This window comes from Myotis daubentonii, chromosome 4, assembly GCF_963259705.1.
Source record: "Myotis daubentonii chromosome 4, mMyoDau2.1, whole genome shotgun sequence".
NCBI lineage: Eukaryota > Metazoa > Chordata > Mammalia > Chiroptera > Vespertilionidae > Myotis > Myotis daubentonii.
This window is the reverse complement of record NC_081843.1, coordinates 22,227,125-22,251,109: the sequence shown is the minus strand read 5'-3', so window position 1 is coordinate 22,251,109 and position 23,985 is coordinate 22,227,125. Positions and strand designations below refer to the sequence as shown.

Genomic DNA, 23,985 nt, shown 5'->3' with positions numbered 1-23,985 from the left:
TGATGGCGGCACCGCAAGCGCCACCGGCTTTCAGTTTCCAGAGGGAAAGTCTCCCTTTTAGATGCAATCGATCCTGGAACAACACGGGTTCAAACTGCGCATGTCCAATGACACAAGGATTTTAGGAAATAAACACTGTAAATGTACAGGGTGGGGCGAAGGTAGGCTTACAGTCACGAGTAAGTGAAACACAGAGCTTACCCTTGTATTATTAATTATTGTATTGTTTTCCATAGAACTGTAGACCTACTTTTGCCCTATCCTGTATTTTCTCTTAATAACATTTCCCCTCTAGTTTATTTACTGTAAGCCTGCAGTATATAATACATACACATACAGACGATGTGTTAATCAGCGGTCGGTCACATTTTTGGGGAGTTATACTCGGGTTTTCAACTCTCTGGGGATCAGGGCACCCAGACCCACTGCTCTTCCAGGGTCACCTGCACCCTGAATGTGTAAGGCAGTCAGGAGTCGAGGAACTGACCGTCCAGGGGTTGAGGGCCTGTGTGTGCAGGTGGCACATCCAACTGTCCGGAGGGAAATCAGGCTGAGCTGGGGCGTGTGGCCCAGGAGGAAGAGGGTGGAGGGCCTGGGGGTGCGAGGGCCGCGCAGGCAGCAGAGCCTGTGGCAGGCAGGGAGGCCCCACACTGTCCCCGTCCAGACACTTGAGCACATTTGCAGGAAAGCCCGCGTGTTCCCGGCCAGTGATTCAGACCTGCCTTCCTTTGGGGAAAAGCACTTTAGACAGGGAGGTTTTTTCCCACAGCCCTGAAGTGCAGGGAGGAGAGGGAAGGGGGTTCCCAGCAGATCACCAGTGGGAAAGCCATCTGACCCGTGCAGGACTCGGGGTCACTTGCAGGCGGGACGCTGCCCACCCTCACCTGCCTCCCACCTCCGGGTGCCATCGGAGGATGCTGGCACCTCCTCCAGGACAGAACCCCAAACTCTTGCCAGTCACTGGATGGGTCCCTGGGGAATCCCTGGGCTGCTTCCAGCCGGAGGGAGGACACTCACGCTCTGGACGCCCCTGAAGAAAAGCCAGCATTTCCTAAGAGCTGGAGGCAAAGCCAGTGCTCCAGGCACCAGCTCAGGGTCTCACTGCCCAGGTCTGGGAGCGCATGGTTCTGACACCAACTCCACCTCACCTCCTTCTTCCTGCAAACAGCCCAGTCACACGCGGCCCAGCAGCCCCTCACCCCTGGGGCTGTCTCCTCCCAGCTGCTGCCCCTGGCCCCGCTGCCCTGGGCCTGCCTTCCAACTCCTCCACAGTACCCTTCCAGGAAGATCTGTTTTCTACACTAAAGCCACCGGGATGCGTGAGTGCCATGTCCCCGCCAGGCATGGCTGCTGCCGGGACGTGTAAGGCTGCGGCCAGACCGGCACAGCACTGGGTCCCGAGCAGGTCCCGGTGCAGAGCAGAATCCAACCTCAACCCGGGGACTCCAGCACCTTTGAGGCCCTGGGCTGGGAGGGGAAGGGAACCCTGCTGGGGGCAAGTGGAAGACCGAACACCCAGGGCACCCTGCCCTGCGCAGCAGCCTCTACCTTCCGGAGGCATCGCTCAACCTGTGCTATGAGGGGGTAGGTGGGTGGTGCCCCATTCACTTTGGACACAATTCAGGGTGTACCTCAAGGCCCAGAAGGTCCGGCAAGGTTTAAGCTGGAGCGTCAGGAATTGCCGTGAGAACCCATTTCCAGAAAGTTCCAGAGCTCACGCTGGTGCATGTCCTGGCGCTGGAAGGAGCCCGCCCCAGCACGAACTTCCTGATGCCTGGCCCTGCTGCTTCCCCTGCCCAGCAGCACGTGGAAGCCACACGCAGAGGTTCCCTGCACCTGCCCGGGGAGGCAGGGCTGTTAACGGCCTTTCCACGGATGCACCACCTGAAGCGCGATGGCCCGCAGGTGAGGGACGCAGAGCATGGACCAGGCTCACTGCACCTGGCGGGGGGGGAGGAGGGCTGGGGTAGGGGGAGGCGGGGAGGAGGTACTTTATGGATGGAACCTGATGCACCTGCGTTTCCCCAGCTCTGGGCAGGAACAGCCCTGCCTCCCTTTAGGAACGGGAACACTGACAGCTCTGACAGGCTGAGGGTCAGACAGCAGAGACCCTGCCCTTTGCCTGCGTGGCTGCCCTGCCACAGCACATGAAGCAGCCGCCACATTCTGGTAGCTCTTTCCCGTTTATTGCCAAGTAACAATTTACAAGGAAGTTCCAGTTTTCATTTCCACCCTGGTGTGCAGTGCTCACGAAGCATGAGTCACCCTGGTGAGCAGGTACTTCCCTGGAACGGTCCCTCAGCCCAGAAGCGTGAGGTTTCCTAACCCTGCTGCTCCTCGGGACAAACTTATTTACATATTTTCAGTTCGGAGGAACACTAGGAACCCTTACAGTTTATGCCCAGTGTCAACATGACTACACGAGATATTTCTCACTTATTGCATCTAGAAAAGATGAGAATCAGTTCCCCCGTGCCTTTCGAACAGTGCACCTCGAGGCCTCGGAGATCTCCTGTGTCTGTGAAGGATGCGTTTCTTCGGTGCTTGGGTGGAAGCTGCCTCCTGCAGAACACAGCGCAGGGCAGGCCTGGCGGAGGGGGAGGTCTAGGCCTGCTGGGGCGGGAGGACCCGCCTGCCCCCCCTCCCTGGGATGGGGCATCTGCCCCACCTCCTCACTGTGGCTTTGGGATGGTCCTCTTTTCCTCCCTGGGGAGCTCCTTGAACTCGCCCCACCTGGCCTTTGGGGAGAGGCGCCCTCACTCCCTCAAGCCAGAAAGGACACTGCTTCTCCGTGGCAACTTTCAAAGCTGAGGTTTGGGGGCTCATGTGGCCAACGCAAGAGCTCAGTGTGACTTGGGGAGGGTGAGACCAACCCCAGCCCCTCCTGCAGGAATGTGGGGGCAGGGGCTGGCGGGCTGACATCAGAGATCTGAGTTTAAGGGCCCATGGGTCAGAGGGTCCCTCCTGCTCTGGGCTCTCCAAGAATTCCTTGCTTAACTGTCTCTGCCCCACCTGAGACCCAGGGCTCTGTGTGGACTGGCCAGCCTGGGAGTGCCCCGCTGTGAAGTTTGTGGGGTTCTCCACTGCTGCTAAGACAGCCAAGACCTGGTGAGATGAGACCTTCATTAGAGCCAAGACCCTGCCTGCCTCCTCCAGACCCCAGACCTCCCAGCACAAGGACATATGTCCTCCTCAGCATCAAGGTGTCGGGTGAAAGCAGTCCCCACCCACACACCTAAAGGTGAGCTACCGGCTGGCTGGGGGGGATCTGCACCTTTCACTCAACAGTCCATGGAGGCTACGTCCGGCTCCCTAAGCCTGGGCAGTGCTGCCACAGGCCCCTGGGCATGCTGTCCCCGTGCCGAGACCTTCTCCGTCAGTGCCGGAGGCCACGAAGCCACCGGGTACCACTGGATTCCGGACGGCAGGCAGTGGTCCCGGGGAGGGCCTGGCTCCACCTGGGAAGTCACTTGGCTTCAGTTCTGCTGCCCGAGTCACTGGAAAACCAGAAGTGCATGGCCCTGGCCTGGCTGTTTTACGTGCGTGCTGGCTGCTGGAGAAGGGGTACCACCGGCACTCCTCCCCACCTCTCCCGTCCCACCTGGCTCTGCAGGTGGCCGTGGCTTGTTCCTCTTGCTGGGGCCCTGAACTCAGCCTAAATGAGTCTTTTCTTTGTTGAAGATTGGTGGGCACAGCTGCCCGGAGGGCTTCTGACTGGCACCACTCCCGTCCCCCGCAGGAACTCTCCTCCAGGCCCTGCTGTGGCGGCTGGATTGAGGGAGGCGGAGAGGTGGGTGGTGAGCAGGCGGAGCCCCTGGAGGCCACCCGGGTGGACACTGGCAGGCAAGCTGCGGAAGGTCTCAGCACGGCAGAGGGGGAGGGTCGCTTGGCTGTGCCAAGCAGGAAGGAACCTTGGCTGCTTTACTGGATCCGGGGAGAACTGGCCCATGCACGCCGGGCCCACAGGGAGGGGGTTCATTTAACACACAAGCTGTGTCTTGGCGGTGGCAGGAGAGGAAGAGTGCACAGGGTCGAGCAGGCGATGTAGATGCCGCTGCCACGCCTTTGTTCTCATCACAGCCACTGGGGGCTTCGCGGTCCCCAATGGTTCTTTCTTAGGCAAACAGAGATGGGACAACTGAGGAGGATGCTGGGTAACTGTCCTGCTTGCTTTTGGCCCAGAGACCAGGAACAGGTGCTGAACCAGGAGCTGACTGCAGTTTCATGAAAAGACTTCAGGTAACGTGAGGCCCCTGGGCTGCTGGCAGGGAAACCCCTACCCTCTTTGCTCCCTGTGTACCTGAGAATACACGTATCTCCCTTATTTTGTTTAAAAAATATTCTAAACTTTCCAGGAAGGTACTTATCATCCCACAGGCCTGCAGAATTAGTGAGTAATAAACAAATAAGAATCACTTAAGAAAACGGAGAACGCCAGACTGAGAACTCTAAACCAAAACACTGGGAAGTTCAGGGGAAAACGAAAATGAAAACTTAACAGTAATCTTACACTTTTTACATGACATTACACCTTAGCATTGAGGATTTTTTTGGACTTTTCAACAAAATAGGTGCTTCTAAAATAAATGCTTTCCACCTTCTGCCAAAAGTGGAAATAAATACCCAAAGGAGATGTTTATCGAAGTTCGCTTTCCTGCAAATTTCTGCCTATGGTGACCTCATCCGCTTCTTCCGTGCACACTGGGATGCACGGAGGAGCTGTGAGCTGGGCAGGGCCGGCTGATGGAGTGGTGGTGGTGGGTCCTGCCACCCAGGCTTGGGGGCGCGCAGACCAGGAACCCAACCATTTCCTGAGGCGCCACCTCAGTCCTCTGGGTTTGCTAGGGTGTCTCCATGGGTCCCAGCTGCTCTCGAAGAAGTGGAAAGTGAAAGAGGAATTCAAACGGAGTGAAGGAGCACATGGGGGTGGTGAAGATGGTCACAGCAATGTGTCTTTGGAGTCCGTGGCCGGGTCCCGACCAGCGGAGCCACACCCACAGAGGGAGGCTGCGTGGCTTGGACTAGTGCTCAGTGGGGCCCACTGGCTCTGGATGTGCAATCTCCTTGCCTGGGGTCACCGTGCTCTCGGCGGCTAGTGGGGGTGGCGGGGGGATGCCTGCGAGGGTATGGAGGCTGTGCGGGTCCACAGGTGGGACGAGGGTCAGCGACTCCACGCTCAGTGCATCGGCCGTGTCCTCGCAGAGCAGGGAAATGGTGGGCTGCTGGGTCGGGGTGAGACTGGGGGACAGGCTGACCGTCTCCATGTCCACGCTCTTTGCCAGGCTCTTGCAGGGCCTGGCATCTGCTTCCATTTCGTTGACGATCACCAACTGGTCGGAAAGGTTAGGCTGAGGCTGTTCCATAGTCACGGCGTCATCTGGGTGGGGGGAAACACAGGGACACTTAGCTCTGAGACTTCTGCTCTGCGGGCACCCTCTGCCCCGTCCTGAACAAAGGCCCAGGGGGATCTGGGTGGGAGATGGAGGTGTGGAGGGAACAGCTTGCTCCAGTGCTTCTGGGGGCACAGAGCTGGTGAAACCAGTCTGACCTAGGCCTGGGGGAATCTGTCAGGCCCAGGGCTACCCACACTTGCGATGCAAAGGAAAAGTGAGGGGCTTGTGCAAAAATCCTGGGGTGGATTATGAAAGCCCAGTTCCTGGGTGCCCAGGGAAGGGCCCAGGGGGCTGTACGGGTACACCAGGCCTGACCCACCTGCCTGATGATAAACACGCGTTGGAAGGAGGAAATGGGCTTGGGGGTGCTTATCACTTCGTGCTATTTCCAGAGTCTAATTTGTGACATTTACCAAAAAGGGAACTCACTGCAATATATATATATAGAAATAGTAATAATAAAAAAGACAGAGGAGGGAATTCTACAGAACCTTTTAACTTGCAAAGCTGGGCCTGCTGTCTCCTGTTCCTTCTTGAAGTGCTGAGTTAGCACTCACAAAGGGACTGTGATCGTCCCGGCCATTCTGGTCCCCACAGGGAGAAACCAAGTTAGAAGGAAGGGGAGGCTCCGCCCCATACAGTTATTCTCAGAGCGGCAATTTCTTTTTTGGGTGCTTTTCAAAACCCTTGATTAGGTTACAGACAGGTGGCCTCATTTGCTTTCCAATGACGGACCTGCCTGGACAGACACGACGGTTGGGACTGGAGGGCATTGTGGAAAACATCTTCTAGGATGTCACCTGCCCGTAATTTGAAAGCATTGATAAGAAGGCTGTGGGCATCTCACTTGGAGAGCAAATCGCTATCTGTATGGACCATGGGGTTGAGGAGCCATCGGCTGGAGGTGCTGGTGACACTGTGTGGGCCATGAGTCTGGGTCTTGGGAATGGTGGTAGACATTCTTTTGTCCAATGCGATTCTAGTTGTGTGTTTTTTTTTTCCTTATAAGTTAAGCCAAAACAAAATAGAATTTGCCAACAGTGAGCAACAGAATGGAAAAACCAAGAGCAAAAATAAAACCAAAGTGCACACAGCATGGATACAGGAGAGAGAGGATGAGGATCCCCATTGTGGAGAGAAAGTGCAAGCAACAGATTGAGCCCCCAAAGTGCATGGCAGGGTTTCTTCCCAGGAGCCTCTCAGGCGAGATGAGCACTACAAGGTCCCAGTTAATTTCTTTACAGCTGTCCCCCCCCCGCCCCCCCCCTTTTTTTAAGTGAAATAAGGTCAGAGAAAACCACTGTGTGGGACTTTGGGCCTGTCCTCACCTCACTCCTGGAGGGTGGCACCGTGGGCATTAGTGGAAAAAGTGACTCAAGCAGGGTGACCTGAGACAGAATGGTGAACACCCCACACGCATTCTGGTTTCTCCGAATTCTGTGACTTGGCTTCATTCAGTTAAGAACGGCTGTGGTGATGGGCTGACCCAGCACGGCCTGCCTGTCGTTCACCAGGATGTGTGGCTGAGAGGGGCTCACCTGCCCCGCGGCCGCACCTCACTTCACACGAGTGCGTGCGTGTCCGTGAGCCTTGTGCATGTGGGTACACATGCAAGTCGAGCTGCTGACAGGACAGTTGAGAAATGACTAATTCTCCAAATGGCACTTTTGTGCCATCTGGAGACAGAGCTGCAAAGCATTTCCTTCACATTTTTCTCAAAAAGTCTATGTAAAGAGTTCCCTCTTTGCCCGTCCACATTTGCAGGCAGATATTCAAAAAAAGCTGGCAAACCTCTCTCCCTGATCCCTGACGGGGTTTTTGGTGATGAGAAAAATCAAGGATGTGGGAAAGTTGCCATCAGATATGTTGGAAAACAAACAAACCGACAAAGAACACCCTATGCACAACACTGTCACTTCTTTAGGAAAAGAACCAACACTTAAAAAGAGATGGGGTTTTTCCCATAAAAATAGACTTTTTTTTTTGTTTTTTTTTAAGATCTGAAACATGTCTTCATTCCATTATTAAATTATTCAGGGCTCACCTGAATAACCCAGAATAAACTCCTCCTCTCAGGATCCTTAACTTAACCACACTTTTTGCCCTATATGGTAATATTTACAGGTTCCAGGGATTAGAACATGGGTGTGTATTTTAGGGGCCACCATTCAATCTATATTGTGACCCTAACAAGAGATTTCAGTTCTTTGGAGCTACAGTTCCTCATCAGTAAGATGAGGACAATGACCCTTCATTGTCATGGCTGTTTAAATATATTTTCCATGTAAAACATGCCTCCTCTTACCCGTCACCCACAGCACTGTCTTATTTTATTTATTCTTTCCTTATTATTATTGTTAAACTAAGAACTGCTTAAATGTGACCTTCACACTTACCCACTGGGGAGGGGGCTTTGCAGGTTTCACCGGGGAAAACAGCCCAGCGAGGACACGTTTTCTGGTCAAGTGCTGAGCTGCAAAGGTTACTGCAGTTGGGGTTTATGAGGTCTAAGGCCACAAGTTGGGGCCTGGCCCAGGAAGTGAGGGATTTGGAGGACACTCTGGCATCCTGGCCAGGGGCAGGGGAGACGACGGGAGGCTGGAGTGGGAAATCCCGGGTGTCCAGGCTTCCTTGAGTGATGCTCGGCCTCCCCGTGGCTCTGCCCCAAGCTGACCATCACGTCCCTGGCCGGCACCCTCAGAAGCTGTCTTTGGCTTTGGGGCAGGGGCTTGGCTGACCCTTGCTGAGTGAGTTACAGTTTCCAGTAAAAACCTGGGTTTGATGTGCTCGTCTGGAATAGGTAGGCCTGAGTGAGGTGGGGGAGAAAAGAGCAGCACAGCAAGCCAGAGGGCAAAGCTCAGAGGAAACAGCTTTTAAACACAAAAGAAGGCAGGAGGCTCCTGACTGGCAAGCGCAGCTGCCAAGTGGGAGGGCGCATGTGGGAAACCCTGAGGCAGCACCGAGGGAGAAGGCAGTGCTGGCACCCTCGCCGCTATCCAGAGCGTAATTATAAGAGGGGGACGATGGAGTGAGAGCCATTGGTGTGTCTGTAACTTTCGGCCTTTGGCTGGAATGTGATGGAATCTATCACTTAGCTTTGAGCAAGACCAGGATAAAAAGAAAAGAAAAGAAAAAGCTGACTTCATGCTTGCTTATTGCAAAATCTACCACCCAACCCCGTGGCCTACACTGGGCTGTCCTGCGAAGGCGCGGGCCTGCGCGGTGTTGCCCAGAAGGGCAGTGTTTCCAGGCTGTGGGGTCTGGCATGGAAGGGGAAAGAGCCAGGGGATTTGATCCTCAGGTGAGATGAGGCCACAAAGGGAGGGAGCTCCAGTCCAGGGAAGGTGAGGAAATGCCCACTCTGAGGGTGCTCTCAGGCCAAGACTTGGTGTCCTGGGAGCCCAGCCTGGCCCGCTTGCGGAGCAGAGCCCACTGACTGCAAATGCGGCGGGCGAGGGGCGTCGCGGGCCGCGGAGGCTAACGGAGGAGACCTGCCTGCATGGACTGTGCCAGAGTTGCCGTGACAGCTGCCGTTCGAAGCACTAAACCCAGTGGCCGCCGTGACTGTCGGCCTCCGACAGGCTGAACACTCGCCGGCGTCCTTTCCTGCCACTCCTGACTAGAGGGAAACACAGCAACAGATCATTGAAAGCCTTTAACAACAGGACAGAAAGGTGACATGGAGAGGGGCACAGAGCAGAGACGAACACTGAGCATCGATGAGTGTGCAAGGGGCCGGGCAGTGCCCAGGGAATGCTGTGACAGCAGGGGCGTGGGGCGCAGCCCCCCATGCAAGTAAGACATCTCCCACTCCGTCCCTCCAGGATGAGATGGTGTTGGGGCTCAATCGGGGTAAGGACAGCAAAGGTTGGGTCCTGTTGGAATGGAGAGAGTGGGCCATCAGCATCATCTGGTCTTGGTGAGAGACCAGGGGCCCGTAGTTTCGATGCAAACCAGCAGGTTAAGAGGTGGACCCTGCATCCGAGGGAGGCTCTGAGGAGGGAAGGCCGTGTGGTTGGAGGATTGGAGCCAAACCAGCTGGTGCAACAAGCAGATTTCTGACCCAACGATGAGGCCGACGGCCTTCGGTGTCAGCACCCGAGAGCCGAGAGCGCAGCTCTGCGAGTTCTGGGAAGGCCTCGGGGCAAGGCGCTCTGAGACATCCTCCCCAGCCATGGGTGACACTCTCCAGGCGACGCTCTAGTGACGAACCTTTGAAAACCAAGACTGAACCATGGCAGGAAGATCTGAGACCTGGTGCCGGGAGGCCAGAGGGTTGGTTCTAACCGGCTGAAACAAAAATGTTAGGAGCATCTCACTGGGAAGGAAGGAACCGTCATCTGAGACAAACTCGGGATTACAGCAAAGCTTAAAATCAAGGCCACAGAACACAAGGCGAAGGTACCTAATGCCACTAACATAGAAGCTTAAAAATGGTTAAAATAGTACATTTTAAGTTATTTATATTTTATCGCAATTTTTTAAAAATGCCGTGGAGAAAAGACAATACCTTTGACTCAGGTTTCTGTCCTTAAAAGTCCTGCCCGACTGTGGTAACTGAGTTCAGTGACATGCAGGTCAGTCTTGGGCTGTCTGGCTCTAAGTTGGTCCAAATGGGACTATGTCCTGGGGTGAAGGTCATTTGTTCAAATAATCACCCTAGGGGGAGGTGAGGACGGGGAGGGAGGCTCCGCAGAGCAGTACCCTGCCCCTGTCAAGCTCCAGACAGGAACCAAATCGTCCTTCTTCCTGTAAGGGTAGCGTCACAGTGGCCACAACTCATAATTCTGTGGACCTTAAGAATGGACATCAGAAAGAGCAGGCTGGCCCAGCCGGTGTGGCTCAGTGGTTGAGCATAGACCTAGGAACCAGGAGGTCATGGTTCAATTCCTGGTCAGGGCACATGCCTGGGTTGCCGGCTCGATCCCCAGTGGGGCGTGTGCAGGAGGCAGACAATCAATGATTCTCTCTCATCATTGATATTTCTATCTCTCTCTCCATCTCTCTTCCTCTCTGATATAAATAAAAACATACATATTTTAAAAAAAGAAAAGAGCAGGTTGGCCTTAACTCTAACTTAATTTTTTTAAACAAACGATTTTCCTTCCTCTTCAAAGTAGCTCACCCAGAACACGTGTGAAAGATTATGTGTGCATTTGCGTGTATGTGTGTACATGTGTAGTGTAACTATCATCATGTGTATGTACAGGCGTAACTCAGCAAATATTTCTTTTTAAAAAATATATATATTTTTATTGATTTCAGAAAGGAAGGGAGAGGGAGAGAGAGATAGAAACATCATTGATGAGGGAGAATCATTGATTGGCTGCCTCCTGCACACCCCCCACTGGGGATCAAGCCAGCAACGCAGCCATGTGCCCCAACCAGGAATCAAATGGTGACTTCCTGGTTCATAGGTCGACGCTCAACCACTGAGCCATGACACCAGGCTCAGCAAATATTTCTAAAGAATTCCTACTGGTCTTACATTTGGTTCCAAAATTGGGTCTATTTTCTCTTTCCCGCCATATGTTCTCTGCAATTTCAGCTTCTCAAAACCATAAATGTTTAAGGAAAAAATGTGCTGACTCCAACCCTGTAATTTTCTCACTGGGGAAGGAGCTGAGGCCTATCAGGCCAGCTCTTGGGGATGAGTGGGCGACAAGAGGCCGGGTTCCTGGATGCTCCCCTGTGCAGGGCGCCAGCTCTCCCCAGAAAGACGTGAAGATCTCAAAGCACTTTAAAAGCCAGTGGAACAGGTCAACTCCTGTATCGGGTGGTAAAACCAGATAGGAAAGTCCCCTCTGCACACCTTGAACAGGCACATAACTGAAGGTGAAAATAAAATCCCTCGTCCCAACTCTTTCTGGTTGGTTACTTTGGTTACCAGGGAATTCAGCTTTGATTGTGCCTTGGGTCTGGAGTATGTCTTGGCCCTGATTTGAGGGTCAGTACTTGCTAAAGAGCCACTCACACCCATCCAGTGTCTGGTGTGCAATGGCGAATCAGAAGCTGGTGCTTCCAGAATAGTGGGCACCTCTGGGCAACTGGCAACCGGTGACCCCTCTGGGTGGGGTCCCTTCCCCTTGGGAGGAGCCCTCTGCCAGTGCTGGGCCACAGGCTTCAGCCCTGATGGGCATGGGGACTGTTTCTCAAAACCAGGCCGCCCCAGTCTGCCCTTAGGAGGGCAGAATTTACAGGCTGACCCCAGGGAGACGGGGAAGGAACTAACCTGTCTCCTGCCAGATTCTGGGCTCTTTTTGTGTAAGGCCCACGGCCACCTTCCTCATGGAGCCCTGGCCTGGTGAACCCCTCACCCTTTGGCTTTCAGCTCCAGGGCGGCCTCCTCCAGGAGCCTCCGGCCCTCCTGCAGCTGCCCAGCTGGCCGAGCTCCCTGTACGTTTCCTTTGTCATAGTTTGTAACTGGACACTTATCTGTGTGGTCGTCTGATGGACCATGGGCTCCCTGGCTAGCCTGTGCATGCCACCCTTTATTATCCTGTATCCCTAGTGCCTGCATGTGGGAGGGACTCAACAAATCTGTTTGTTTAGAGAAAGTTAGTACAGTGGAGGTGAGGTACCAAGGCTGAGGCAGAAAAGATGCAGAGGGATAAGCCACTAAGGCTGAGGGGCAGGGTGGGGAGGCCTGTAGAGGGCCCTACTGTGGTCAGGGTTGACAGCCACAGAACCTGAGTGCTGGTACTGAAGGCCCCGGGGAAGCTGAGAAAATCTGCATTTGGGATAAACCTGTTCTCTTTCAAACTCAGACAGGAAATTTAAGGTCCTCTGGCCTGGACACAGGGCAGAGGCAGAAACACAACTGTGTATCAGAATGGTTTCATGCCCTCCTTTAAGGACAAAGCCATTTGGGCTGACAGAGATGTGGCTGTCTGGGCTCCACTTTGCTGCTGATTTTGGGGGATCACCAGGCTTTCCCCAACAGGGGTCGCATAGCCCAGCCTCTGCTAACTGGGGTACAGTTTTCTGGGTCTCTGTGGATGGGCTGTGGCTTTTCATTTGGGCTCTGTGCATACTGGAAGGAGAGCTGTGTGCACCTCATGGGCTGTCCCCAACCAGGACCCAAACCTGGGTCCCGAGTCTCTGCAACACCCTTGGAGGTACCCGAGACCGACCGAGGAACCCCTGATTCTGCAGGGCTGTGTCAGAGGTAGAGCATGAGTTGGGAGTGGCCAAGGCGAGGGCTCCCCCTCACTAGCAGCAGCGTCTTGACCAAGCTGCATGGCCTTTCTGAGCCCCCGTGTTTTCAACTGTACAATGGGAGGCGGGATTCGATGCGGAGGTGTCTGTGAAGCACTTCTGAGCAAGTGCCTGCCGCGTGGGGCTGCTGCGGACACCATGCAGCGGCGTACACAGAGAAGGCTGGGCGGCAGGTGCCGCGCCATGTCGGCGGCTCAGATGGTGTGAGGCTCACCCCTGGCTTTATGGGTCTCCTTGTACAACTCCAGGTTTCAAAACCACGGAGCAGAGACACGGAAAGCTGGGCCTGTCTTGTCCCCTGGTGGCCGGCATCTCTCGTGTGCTTCCCCAACCAAACACCTGACTGAGCAAGGCACGGCTCCAGGAGCAGAGGAGCCACTGGAGTTGCTGATTCGGCTGCAGGGGACCCGGCCGCTGCTCTCCACAATGGGGACTTCCTGGACTCGGGGGCTCTGGAAACAGGGCTAGGAATGCTTCTGATTCAGCACTGTGCCCTCAAAAGCCACTTTGAGGACTAGTGGCCTCTTGGCTGGGCTGCGGGGAGGCCCTGGACCACCCCCGCCCGCTGGCCCTCGAAGGATGCGGCCTCTGCTAGACTGTGGCCAGGCCCTGTGGGTGGAGAGTCTGCTGAGCAGGCAACACAGGCCTGGCCTTTCCAAATCAGACGCCTGAACACTGGCCGCCATTCCAGGCTGACGTCAAACCAGGAAACTGGCCAAAGGGCACCCGCCCCACTATAACCTTCTCCCCTTTTCCGTCCTTGGCTCCCCACCCAGCACGGCTCAGTAAGACATGGCTCGGGAAGGTACCAGGCGGATGCATGGACCCTCTGGGCAGACCTGGCCCTGTAGGGACATGGGAACCCAGGTGCTGTCTCCTGGATGGGCTGGCCTGGAAGTTGGCATTGCGAGGCAAGGGAATGAAGGTCCTCCAGACCCCTCCACCCTGGGACAGAGCTGATGCCTGTGGCCGGGCAGCTGTGATGGGCAGTTGCTCGAGCGCTCTGATGCTCTCTCTTCCCAGGGATCAACAGGTGGGTCCTGGGTTGAGAGTGAAGCACAAGCTGCCCAATGGGCCGGCCCCTCACCAGGAGGGGAGCTATTTCAGTGTCTGCAGAGATGCGGACAGGCAGGCTGGCCTCAGGCTTTCACCGTCAGGCGGCATAACAAATGGGGACTCGCATGCTGGCCCCGCAGGCCTGCCGAGGATGCCCCCAACGGGAGCGGACACCCAGGAGGGTCTGGCCATCAGTTATCGACTGGAACTGCCTCGCTACCCGACAGCCAGGCTAACAGCCCCTGCACTTCTGAGACAAAAAGACATGTTGTTGGCACCGTGCAGGGGATGGTGGGGGTAGGATGGAGGGGCTGAGGGAGACAAGGAAAACGAACGTGTGCACCGTGAACCTGAGCCTCGGGGGGAAGGTGCTGAGCCGAAGCCCCAGGGCCTGTTCAGGGGAACATCTGCATACATGGCCCGATTTTGATAATGTGGCTCTTTGCTGGTTTCGGTTTTAGGCAGAGAAGTGTACGGCTCATTTGTTAGCTTAACTGTGGGCTGTGCCTCCTTAAAAATGGAAGAGAGGTGTAGCTACCTACACCAGGATGAGACCTTTCATGCCAAATGTAATGTTAGGTATCATGTGTTTGGGTGCACACACACGGACAGAAACGTGCACAGCAGGCAGCACATGGGTGCAACACAAGCACACAGACGCACAACCCTGCACTTCGGCCCCAGAGCCAGCACGAGACCAGGGTTCAGAGGGGCTGAGGGGGCTCTTGGCTTCTGGAGGAAGCTCTGTCTGAATTTCCCTGCTACGAGCCTGGGAATGGCAGCAGCAACTGCTCGGATGTGCAGCCAATCTTAAACGGGCTCAGAAATAGCTCAGAAAGGGCTGTCATCACCCCAGCTGGGGCACAGAGAGGGGCAGGTGCCGAGCGGAAGAGGGTCTGAGTGAGGTGGTTTGAGGGTGACTTTGCTGCCTGGGCCTCATGAATGTTTTTTTTAAAATATATTATTTTATTGAATTCAGAGAGGAAGGGAGAGGGAGAGAGAGATAGAAACATCAATGACGAAGGAGATTCATTGATCAGCTGCCTCTGTATACCCCACTATGGGGATCAAGCCTGCAACCTGCACATGTGTCCTGACTGGGAATCAAACTGTGACCGCCTGGTTCAAAGGTTGATGCCTAACCACTGGACCACACCGGCTGGACATAGGCCTCATGAATATTAACGAGATGGAGGTAATGGGTGCTCATGGGAGGAGGGTAGGGGTACAGGTGTTCCTGAGTCACAGGCACAAAGGCCATGCTGGCTTAACCCTTTGCTAGGGACTGCAAAAGCTAAACAGTCCAGAGAGAGGTGTGGGCACCCACGGAGGCCTCTGCCCCTGGAGGGGAGGGAACAGTGGCTCATGCCCTGCACATTGCTTTGTCACGACCCATCAATCTACAGCTTAACAAGAGTTACGTGAGGGGCCCCTGAAGTAGGAGGGTGAGGGCTCCAGAAGGGACCTTGCAGGAACAGGCAAAGACACCGAGAGTCCCCAAACGGGGTGTGGGGCGTACACACTCTCAAGGCCATCGCTGCCACCCCAGCTCGAGCCCTGTCCTCTGGCTGCATTTTGAGGCCATACTGTTTAGGAAACAAGCCTGGGTTCATACACAGTGCAGGGAGGCGCTCATGTGTGAGGGCTCAGGGCAGCTGAAAACATGGGCTGGGGGGACACCCACTCACATGTCCCTTCCTGGGCTCCCTGCTCATGAGGTCTGCCTGCGACACTTGTGTAAGTTACAGGAGGCGAGATATGACTAGCACATCCTGACTGACTCTCAAATGGGCAGCAGGTGCACCCCTGGTCTCAGACGACTGCACTACACCAAACATTTAAAGAGGAAACAGGTACGTTATAAAGGAAAAACAATTAGTAGGGATGTGGTTCTTTTGCCAGCCTTCAAACAATCGTGTCTGGGAGGCCCCTCCTGTGACACCTATGACTTTGGAGGTGATGAGGGTAGATTTAGGCTTGGCCTGCCTCTGGTCCTCCCCCTGCAGCTCTGTGGTCAGGGACGGCCTTTCAGTGGACCAGCCTGCAAAGGGAGTATTTCCTACCCTGCAGGGAGCGACATCAGCCAGCCTGGGGGCAGCGCTGTTAGAGAACACGGAACCCTAAGTGACAGTGTCCCATCAAGGTGGTGAGGAACTGGGTATCAGTGGTCTTGGCGTCGAGGAATCACAGGCTCCCCAAATACCCCCCCACTGTGTCACTGGGCCAATACCTGATGGGCTCTGGGCAACAGAGGAGGTGGACGAGGAGCTGGCACCTCCTGAGTCGCAGTGGCTGGTGCTTCCGCTGCCGCTGGGGCTCCCGCTGGCAGATGGCGAGGGCGACGACAGGGATGGTGAGCTGTGCTGGTTTATGCACTGGGCCACGGCAAAGCCTGTAAGACAAGTGGAGGGTGACGTGACCAAGCGGGAGGAAACCAGCCAGCCTGGTGGGAGGGGTCCCAACTGTGTGTGGGACCCTCTAGGGCAGTGATTCTCAACCCTCTGGCCCTTTAAATACAGTTCCTCATGTTGTGACCCAACCATAAAATTATTTTTGTTGCTACTTCATAACTGTAATGTTGCTACTATTATGAATCGTAATGTAAATATCTGATATGCAGGATGGTCTTAGGCGACCCCTGTGAAAGGGTTGTTCGACCGCCAAAGGGGTCACGACCCACAGGTTGAGAACCGCTGCTCTAGGGCAAGCCCCCACCTCAAAGGTGGGGCGGGGCCTTCGTGTAAAGGCCACACTAACCAACTCAAACCCAGCTCCTTGAAGGTCGATGTCAGCTCCCCAGCTAGGGCAGGGTTGTGAGCTATAACTTGGAGGGCTTGACCTGGTTCAGCAACATGTGTGCTGTGCCCTTGAAGGCACATGGAGCCAGAGAACTTCAGTGGCATCCTGGAGAAGGTCACACAGGGACGTGGGCCTTTGCTAATGTGCCATGCTATCAAAGGCAGGGTATAAGACCCAAACTCTGAAGCCACACTGGATGGGAGGGGAGAGCCCCCAACATGCCCATGCCATAGAAGTGGCTCTGCCCTGGTGGGTCTGGGGATTTGGTGTGGGAGATATGAAAGTCCTGGTAACAAGCCACCAATTACAATCATGCACCGAAAAAGGACGTTTCAGTCAACGATGGTGGTCCCCTAAGAGTAGAAGGAGCGCCCAGCTGGTGTGGCTCGGTGGTTGAGTGTCGGCCTATGAACCAGGAGATCATGGTTTGATTCCCGGTCAGGGCACATTCCTGGGTTTTGGGCTTCATTCCCAGGGTGGGGCATGCAGGAGGCAGTGGATCAATGATTCTCTCTCATCATTGATGTTTCTATCTCCCTTTCCCTTCCTCCCTGAAATATATATATATGAAGAGTATAAGGAGCTGAGAAATTCCTGTCACCTACCGACATCCTAGCCATCATAGTGCAATGCATTCATTATGCGCGATTTGTGACGACCCTGGTGTAAACAAGCCTACTGGGCTGCCAGCCGTGTAAACTACGTACAGTACATGACTCGTATTGATAACAGACAACTATGATACTGGTTGATGGATTTACTATACTTTTTATCCTTAGAGAGTAGTCTTTCTACTTGTAAGAAGTCTGCAGTAGCCGTGTTGACCTTGCCTCTTGACTGCATCCTCTTCTTGTGCTCAATGGAATTTCCTGCTGTTTAGTGCAGTAACACGCTGTACCGGCTTGCAGCCTGGGCGCCACAGGCAGTACCCGACAGCCCAGGTGTGTAGCATGTGCACTCTAGGTCAGTGATGGCGAACCTATGACACGCGTGTCAGAACTCATTTTTTTGGTTGATTTTTCTTTGTTAAATGGCATTTAAATATATAAAATAAATATCAAAAATATAAGTCTTTGTTTTACTATGGTTGCAAATATCAAAACATTTCTATATGTGACACGGCACCAGAGTTAAGTTCGGGTTTTTCAAAATGCTGACGCGCCGAGCTCAAAACGTTCGCCATCACTGCTCTAGGTGCTCGTGCAGTGATGAAACTGCCTAACGACACATTTCCCAGAACAGACCCGTTGTTAGGTGGCGTGTGACTGTCCAGTCCACACAGCCCTCAGCAACTCTGGGCTCGGCGATGGGATGACCCATTTCTAGGGGCTGGGGCCTTCCCAGAACAGGGGAGTAGACGAGCCCCATGTTTTGGAGTCTGGGCAAATCCTGCTTCACCACCCAGAAGCCCCAGAACATGTGCCCAGTGTTACTGCTAGTTGGGGTGTCTCGCCAACTTCCCATCAGCCCGCTGTGAGGGGTGCAATGAGAGAGCGTCATCAAACTCCTGCAGGGCGTGGCGCATGGTGAGCACAGCGTGCTCTTTACGACGAAGGAGGCCCCTCTGCGTGAGCCCACCAGGAGCCCCTCCTCCAGGGGACATGTGCTTTTTGTCCTTTATACAGCCTGCTTTTCTAAAGGGCCATAGCTTCTGATTTTATCCACTAAATCCACGAACGCTCCCATGGAGCAAAGGCCTCCTCAGTGGTCCCAGGCGCCTGGACAGCCCTGCTGGTTCCTGCTTAGCCCTGGGAGCTGGACAGGAACACCACACAGGTGACTGTGGGCCCCACTGCTTTCCTCAGTGATTCAGAAGCGGCACTGAGTCGGGGAGGGGAGGGGCAAGCCCTCCTTCCAGCTGGGAGTGGGATCTGGTCCTCCTGGCCGGTCACATCAAACCTCTTCTTCGCTCCCTGGGTGCACTCACCCGGGCCAGCCCTAGACCTCACTCACTCACCTGCACTGCCTGAGCCTCACATCATCTAACTCCTGCGGACACTTCTTCCAGAAGGTTCTCCAGGCCCTGACCTCGTCTTTCTCAGAAATCAGGAAGGTAGCAGCGTACTGAGCAGGGGTCAACGAACTACGGCTGGGTAACCGGTAAGTAAAGTTTTATTGGCACAGACACAATCCTTTGCTTACACATTGTCTGTGGCTGCTTTTGAGCTATATCAGTGGTGCTAAATAGTTGCCATAGAAACTACATGGCTTGAAATATTTTACTCTCTGGCCCTCAACCGAGTCTGGTAGAGGACGGAGCAGGGTCTCTGGCACCAGGGAAGCTGGGGTTCTATTCTTGATCTATTCCTATTACCAGTGATGGGGCCTGGGCAAGTCTGCACTTCCCTGAGCCTCCCTTCACCCACCGATGGGTGGACACAGGGCCTGTGGGGGTGGTGTGTGCAAGGGGACCTGCTGCTCTATCCCCTATTAGGACTTAGTGGGACCCCATGGAGGGGCTATTTTGTACTAATGTTTGTGTGAAGTTATTTTTGACTAAGAATCAGGTCCTTAAAAGCCATACATCTGTTTATATCCCCAGTCCTCCTGGTTTGGGGCGATGTAATGGCAGGCAGATGTGAGCCTGGTGAGAGCGTGGTAGGTAAATCACCGCACCCTCTTCTGTAGAGGACGATACTCCCACCCCACCTATGGGCAGAGGCCTGCCTGCCTGAAGAGCGCGGTTACCATGCTGGAGTTCTCAGGAAAGGCACTGAGTGGTATTCTGAGTGTGTAGTGGTGGGGGCCTCAGATGAACTATGACAAACCTAGAAACAGATCCAAACACCAGCCAGGAAGATCCCCTGGGGCAATCAGCCACAGCCCCACAGAACCAGCTTTAGAGCTGCTTACTTCTTAAACCCCCAAGTTCACAAGCTGCTTCCTTGCCTCAAAAACGAATCGCCCCTCAACAAATCAAAATGTCAAGATGGCTTTTCCTGAGTTGCGAATTTGTTAGAACTGTGAGTAGAGGGGCCTGCGAGTGTGGGAACAGAGTTAGGAGGAAGCCTTTCACCCTCTGACAACGCCTCCGCCCAAATGGATGAATGATGAGGCTGTCACCAAGGTGACACTCACCCCTTCTCTCCCAAGCTCTTTAAAGCCCAGGTTTATTGCCATAAGACATCTGGGATAGAGCCTGGGGGTGGGGGTGGGGAGCAGGCAAGATGCTGAAGCTGCAGTCAGATTACTAAAGTTCCTTCATTTTAAGAATGATTGGGGGTCAAGTCATACACTGGCAGTAAACACTGCACATGTTATATGTGCTGAGAGTTAAAAAGAAAAAAAAATCACTGACCTCTGATACTACCCATTTGCAGGGTCTAGCTGGGCAGAGGCGACTGAGCGCATCTCTCCCTCATCTGCTACTGCTGAAAGCCCACCTTCCCTTCTTTCCTCACCTTTTTGCTCTCTTCTTCCCTCCCCCATGGCACTGGGAACCCAGAAAATCTCGATAATGTGCTTTTATTTCTGGATGCCCAGACTCCCCCTGCTATTTCAAGGGGCTCCTTCCCAAATCGAGGTATTAGCCACTTTTTTTGTTGTTAAAATATATATATTGATTTCAGAGAGGAAGAGAGAGCTAGAAACATCAATGATGAGAGAGAATCATTGATCGGCTGCCTCCTGTATGCCCCACACTGGGGATTAAGCCCACATCCCGGGCATGTGCCCTGACCAGGAATCAAAGTGTGACCTCATGGTTCATAGGTCAACCCTCAACCACTGAGCCATGCCAGCTGGGCCTGAGAATATTTTTCCATTGATTTTTAGAGAGAGTGGAAGGGAGGGGAAGAGGGAGGGAGGGAGAGAGAGAGAGAGAGAGAGAGAGAGAGAGAGAGAGAGATATGGATGTGAGAGAAACAGATAATTAGTTGCTTCCCGCACATACCCCACAGGGACTGGGATCGAACCTGCAACCCAGCTACATGCCCTTGACTGGGAATGGAATCCGAGATCCTTTGGTATGTGGGCCGACGTTCTAATTACTGAGCCACACTGGCCAGGGCTGGGGTCCACCACTCTGAGTCAGTTTGACATGCCAGAGGGTCAGAAGGACCCTGGAGAAGGCCTGTGACCTCAGAGGCCTGCCCTGTACCTGCTTCATCCGGGCAAGGCAGCTCTTGCTGACCTGGCTTTGGCACAGGAGGCCAGGGGCTTTCTGGCCGTGAGTCAAAGATATCACCTGGTACTCGCACACACTCAGACAAGCCAGAGGTCATAGGACAAGGGCACAGGCAAACAGGCCTTCCTGAGATCTCCAGCAGATAAAATTCTTGGCTCTTCCAAAGTATGTCTCAAGAACAGCCTGTGAAATGTGTATCAAAGGCCGTGAGGATTTTCACACCATCTGACTGATTCCACATCTAGAAATCTGTGCTGTGGAAGGGATCCACATAGAGAACTATGTGGATGTGCAAAGCACTGGGGTGTGTGGTGGAACTGGAGACAACTGGAGTATCCAACAGCCAGGGAAAGGCCAAGTAAATGCTAACACATCTAGATGATGCGTTTAGGAGGGGACATAGCTGCCTGGAAGCTGGACAGGCTCGAGCTCCCAGGTCCCTAACACACCCCTGGGATCTGTTCTGGCTTCCAGAGATCTCTCCCCAGCCTCACTAAAAACCTCCCTTAAGCCAGGTCAGGCACGATGCTCCAGAAGCAGGAGGACCTGTGTCAATGGAGCCCCCCCCCCCCAACTTTCCAGGAGCCCAGGCTTCCCAGGGGTGGGCCAGGTCTTCCTGCTGCACTCTGGCCCTGTTCTGCCAGTTATTCTGGGAAGATGAACTCACAGTAAGTCTCTAACATTTGTCAAGTACAAAAACAAAACAAAAAGGTCAGCCTTCTATTTGAGGTCCACTGATAGAGGGAGCACTGGGCTTGGAGTTAGAACCCCAAGTTCAAGTCCTAACTTTGCGCAAATGGCTTTATGACATTGGACAAGCCCCCTCTCCTCTATTAGTGAAGATCTCTTGGCTTAGATGGTCAGTAGTTTTTACCTATAAGTCTGAATCTGATTTGAACTCTATGAGGAGACACTGGAATATGCGCCTTGAACATAGCTTACACACCCTTTCTCTGTGGATAGCACACCAGCACCGCTTTCCCCACGGACAGCCAGGCTGCTATGTGAGTCTGGGGGCTTGCAGGTGTGTTATGCTTGGCTCACATCATGTTTGTGTCAGTTTATTTCAGGTACCACCTTTATAAGCTGGAAGATTTTACACACAGATCTGAATTTCTGGCTTCATACGAAATAGAAAGATCTGGGCCCCATTCCCACATGACAGCAACTAGAGGGAGGGAGGGAGCTGGCTCCTCCCCTCCCCACCTGTCTTGCCTGGCATTTCAGTTGTTAATCTCTGCTATTTCTCCTTAAATGCTTGGTCAAATCCACAGGACTCAAGAAGTTACAACTCCCAGAGACCTTTTTGTACCAGCTCTCTCCTCAAACCCTACCCACCCTGCAGAACCACTGGGTGAACACGTCGAGATGGGGCTGCCTGCCTTTTAACAGCCTAGGTGGGTCCTCATGCTGTGTGACAAGAACCACGTTCTCTCTCCTCAGCTGGGCTGTTCCTTCAGTCTGGAATTCCCTATTGCCTCTTTTAAATTCTCACAAATCCCTTCCTCATCCTTTTTTTAAAATTCTCACCCCAGGATATGATTTTGTTGATTTTAAAGAGAGAGGAAAGGAGAGAGAGGGAGAGAGAGAGAGACACTGATGTGAGAGAGAAACAATGGCTGGTTGCCTTCTGTACACACCCCAACTGGGGATAGAACCCGCAACTTAATTATCTGCCCTGACTGGGAATTGAACCCACAACCTTTTGGTGTGCCAGACGATGCTCCAGCCAATTGAGCCACCCGGCCAGCGTTCCCTTCCTCATCCTCTAAGGTTCACTCAGCTCAGGGACAGCTCAGCCCAGCCGCAGTGGTGGGTTTAACTGTTCTTGCCCCTGTGTTCCTGCAGCCTGCCCTGTCCACCTTGGGGCCTGATCAGCCAAAAGGAGTTGGCCTTCCCAAGTAGGGCACAAGGAACTTGACTTCCAAGATGCTTTGCGATTTTGTGCAATGATTATCATTACCTTCACAGCTAGCACCTGGAATCCTCTGGGGTCAAGAGGGTTTTGGACAGCGTTTCTGATATGATGAGATGTCTCCCACTATCAATTCTCACCTTCATCTAAGTTACAGAACTTGGCAGCTAGGCATGGCCACGTGACTAAATTGTAGTCAAAGAGATAGAAATGAAAGAGGCATATTGGATTTCAGGATGGCTTCTTAAAGTGGAAGAGGTGTGCCTCTTCCATTCTGCTACCTAAAACATGGGTGTGATGGCTGGAAGCCCAGCAGCTATCTTGGCCCATGAGAAGGAATGACATACTAGGGAGCATTGAGATGGAAGAGCATTGAGCAGGAAGGTGCTTTGGTCCCTGATGCCTATTTGGAGCCCTTGACCACCCTCATCCAGGTTTCCTCTACTTAAGAAGGAAATACACTTCTTCTGGGTTTTTCTTTACTATGTAGTTGAACCTAATCTTAACTGACATTTATGAAAAATCAATTGTTAATGCAGGGACGTGAGCTGAGCTCCATAGGGACTGGTTGGCCCCCAGAGTTTCCAGTGTAGGGAAAACTGCCCTGCACTTCCTGAGGGAAATCTGAGAGTGAGGAGTGAGGAGGAAGAGGGGAAGGGGCAACAGAGATGGGGGAGTGACTTTCTGCAACCTCCCATATCTTTAGGAAATGCTCCTTCAACTCTCTCCTTGTGTGGCACAAGTGGACTTTCTTGATGGAAACCAGTGAAAGGAACTGAGTTTCAACTGGGTTCACATCAGGTCACATAGAGATTACACATGAAGGCCAAGACCTGGAAATGGGGGATCACAAGAGACTAGAGGGCAGAAAGGCCCATTTGTGCATGGGCTAGAGAACTGGGTTTGAGCCCAAGGTTTTCTAAATTTCCAAGGAGTAGGGAGGCCCCAGCTAACGTCTGTGGTCTGCTCAGTGCTTGTGCTGTTTGGCAGACTGTAATTCCTCCAAGGACATTGGTTGTGTGACTGAAATGCAAGTACTTCAGGTTAAAAACTGGAGGATGTGAAAACTACCTAAGTTTTTAGAGAGCTGACGTGGAAGGAACCCAGTCGGCCTAGAATTCATCTCAAGGATTCTCCCTCCACTGAATGGCAGGAGCCTCCCCCAAACCCAAATGCCATACATACCAAATACTGAAAGACACTAAAACACAAAGTAAATGACGAGAGCCCAAGAGTAAAAGGTGGGTAGAGAGCGAAGTTACACCAGGCTTTCCAGCTGTGGGGAGCTAGGTCAGCACTTGGCTCTGAGCTTCCTGGGAGCAAGATCTCAAGGACAGCTCAGGTGGCCTGGCTCTTGAGACACTCCAGTGTGGGTGCTAGGTTCCCATCCCATCACACCTTCCCAGACGATGTCCCCATAGGCAGCTCCCTGGAAGGGACAGCTGCCTGGCTGGAGATGGGGCCTAGTTCTGGGAAGA

The 23,985-nt window shown here is 53.5% G+C and overlaps 1 protein-coding gene across 5 annotated transcripts in view; it reads right to left on the bottom strand.

Annotated features, from left to right (window-relative positions):
* Positions 1 to 2,170: 2,170 nt before the first annotated feature.
* CLEC16A (C-type lectin domain containing 16A) overlaps positions 2,171 to 23,985 on the bottom strand; it is a 221,380-nt gene continuing 199,565 nt past the window's right edge. For all 5 annotated transcript variants that reach the window (XM_059693162.1, XM_059693163.1, XM_059693164.1 and 2 more), the window contains 2 exons: positions 15,898 to 16,059; positions 2,171 to 5,377 (listed from right to left, as the gene is read on the bottom strand). In XM_059693162.1, the coding sequence (XP_059549145.1) occupies positions 5,022 to 5,377; positions 15,898 to 16,059 (518 nt within the window). In that variant the 3' untranslated portion in view covers positions 2,171 to 5,021. The remainder of the gene's footprint in view (positions 5,378 to 15,897; positions 16,060 to 23,985) is intronic.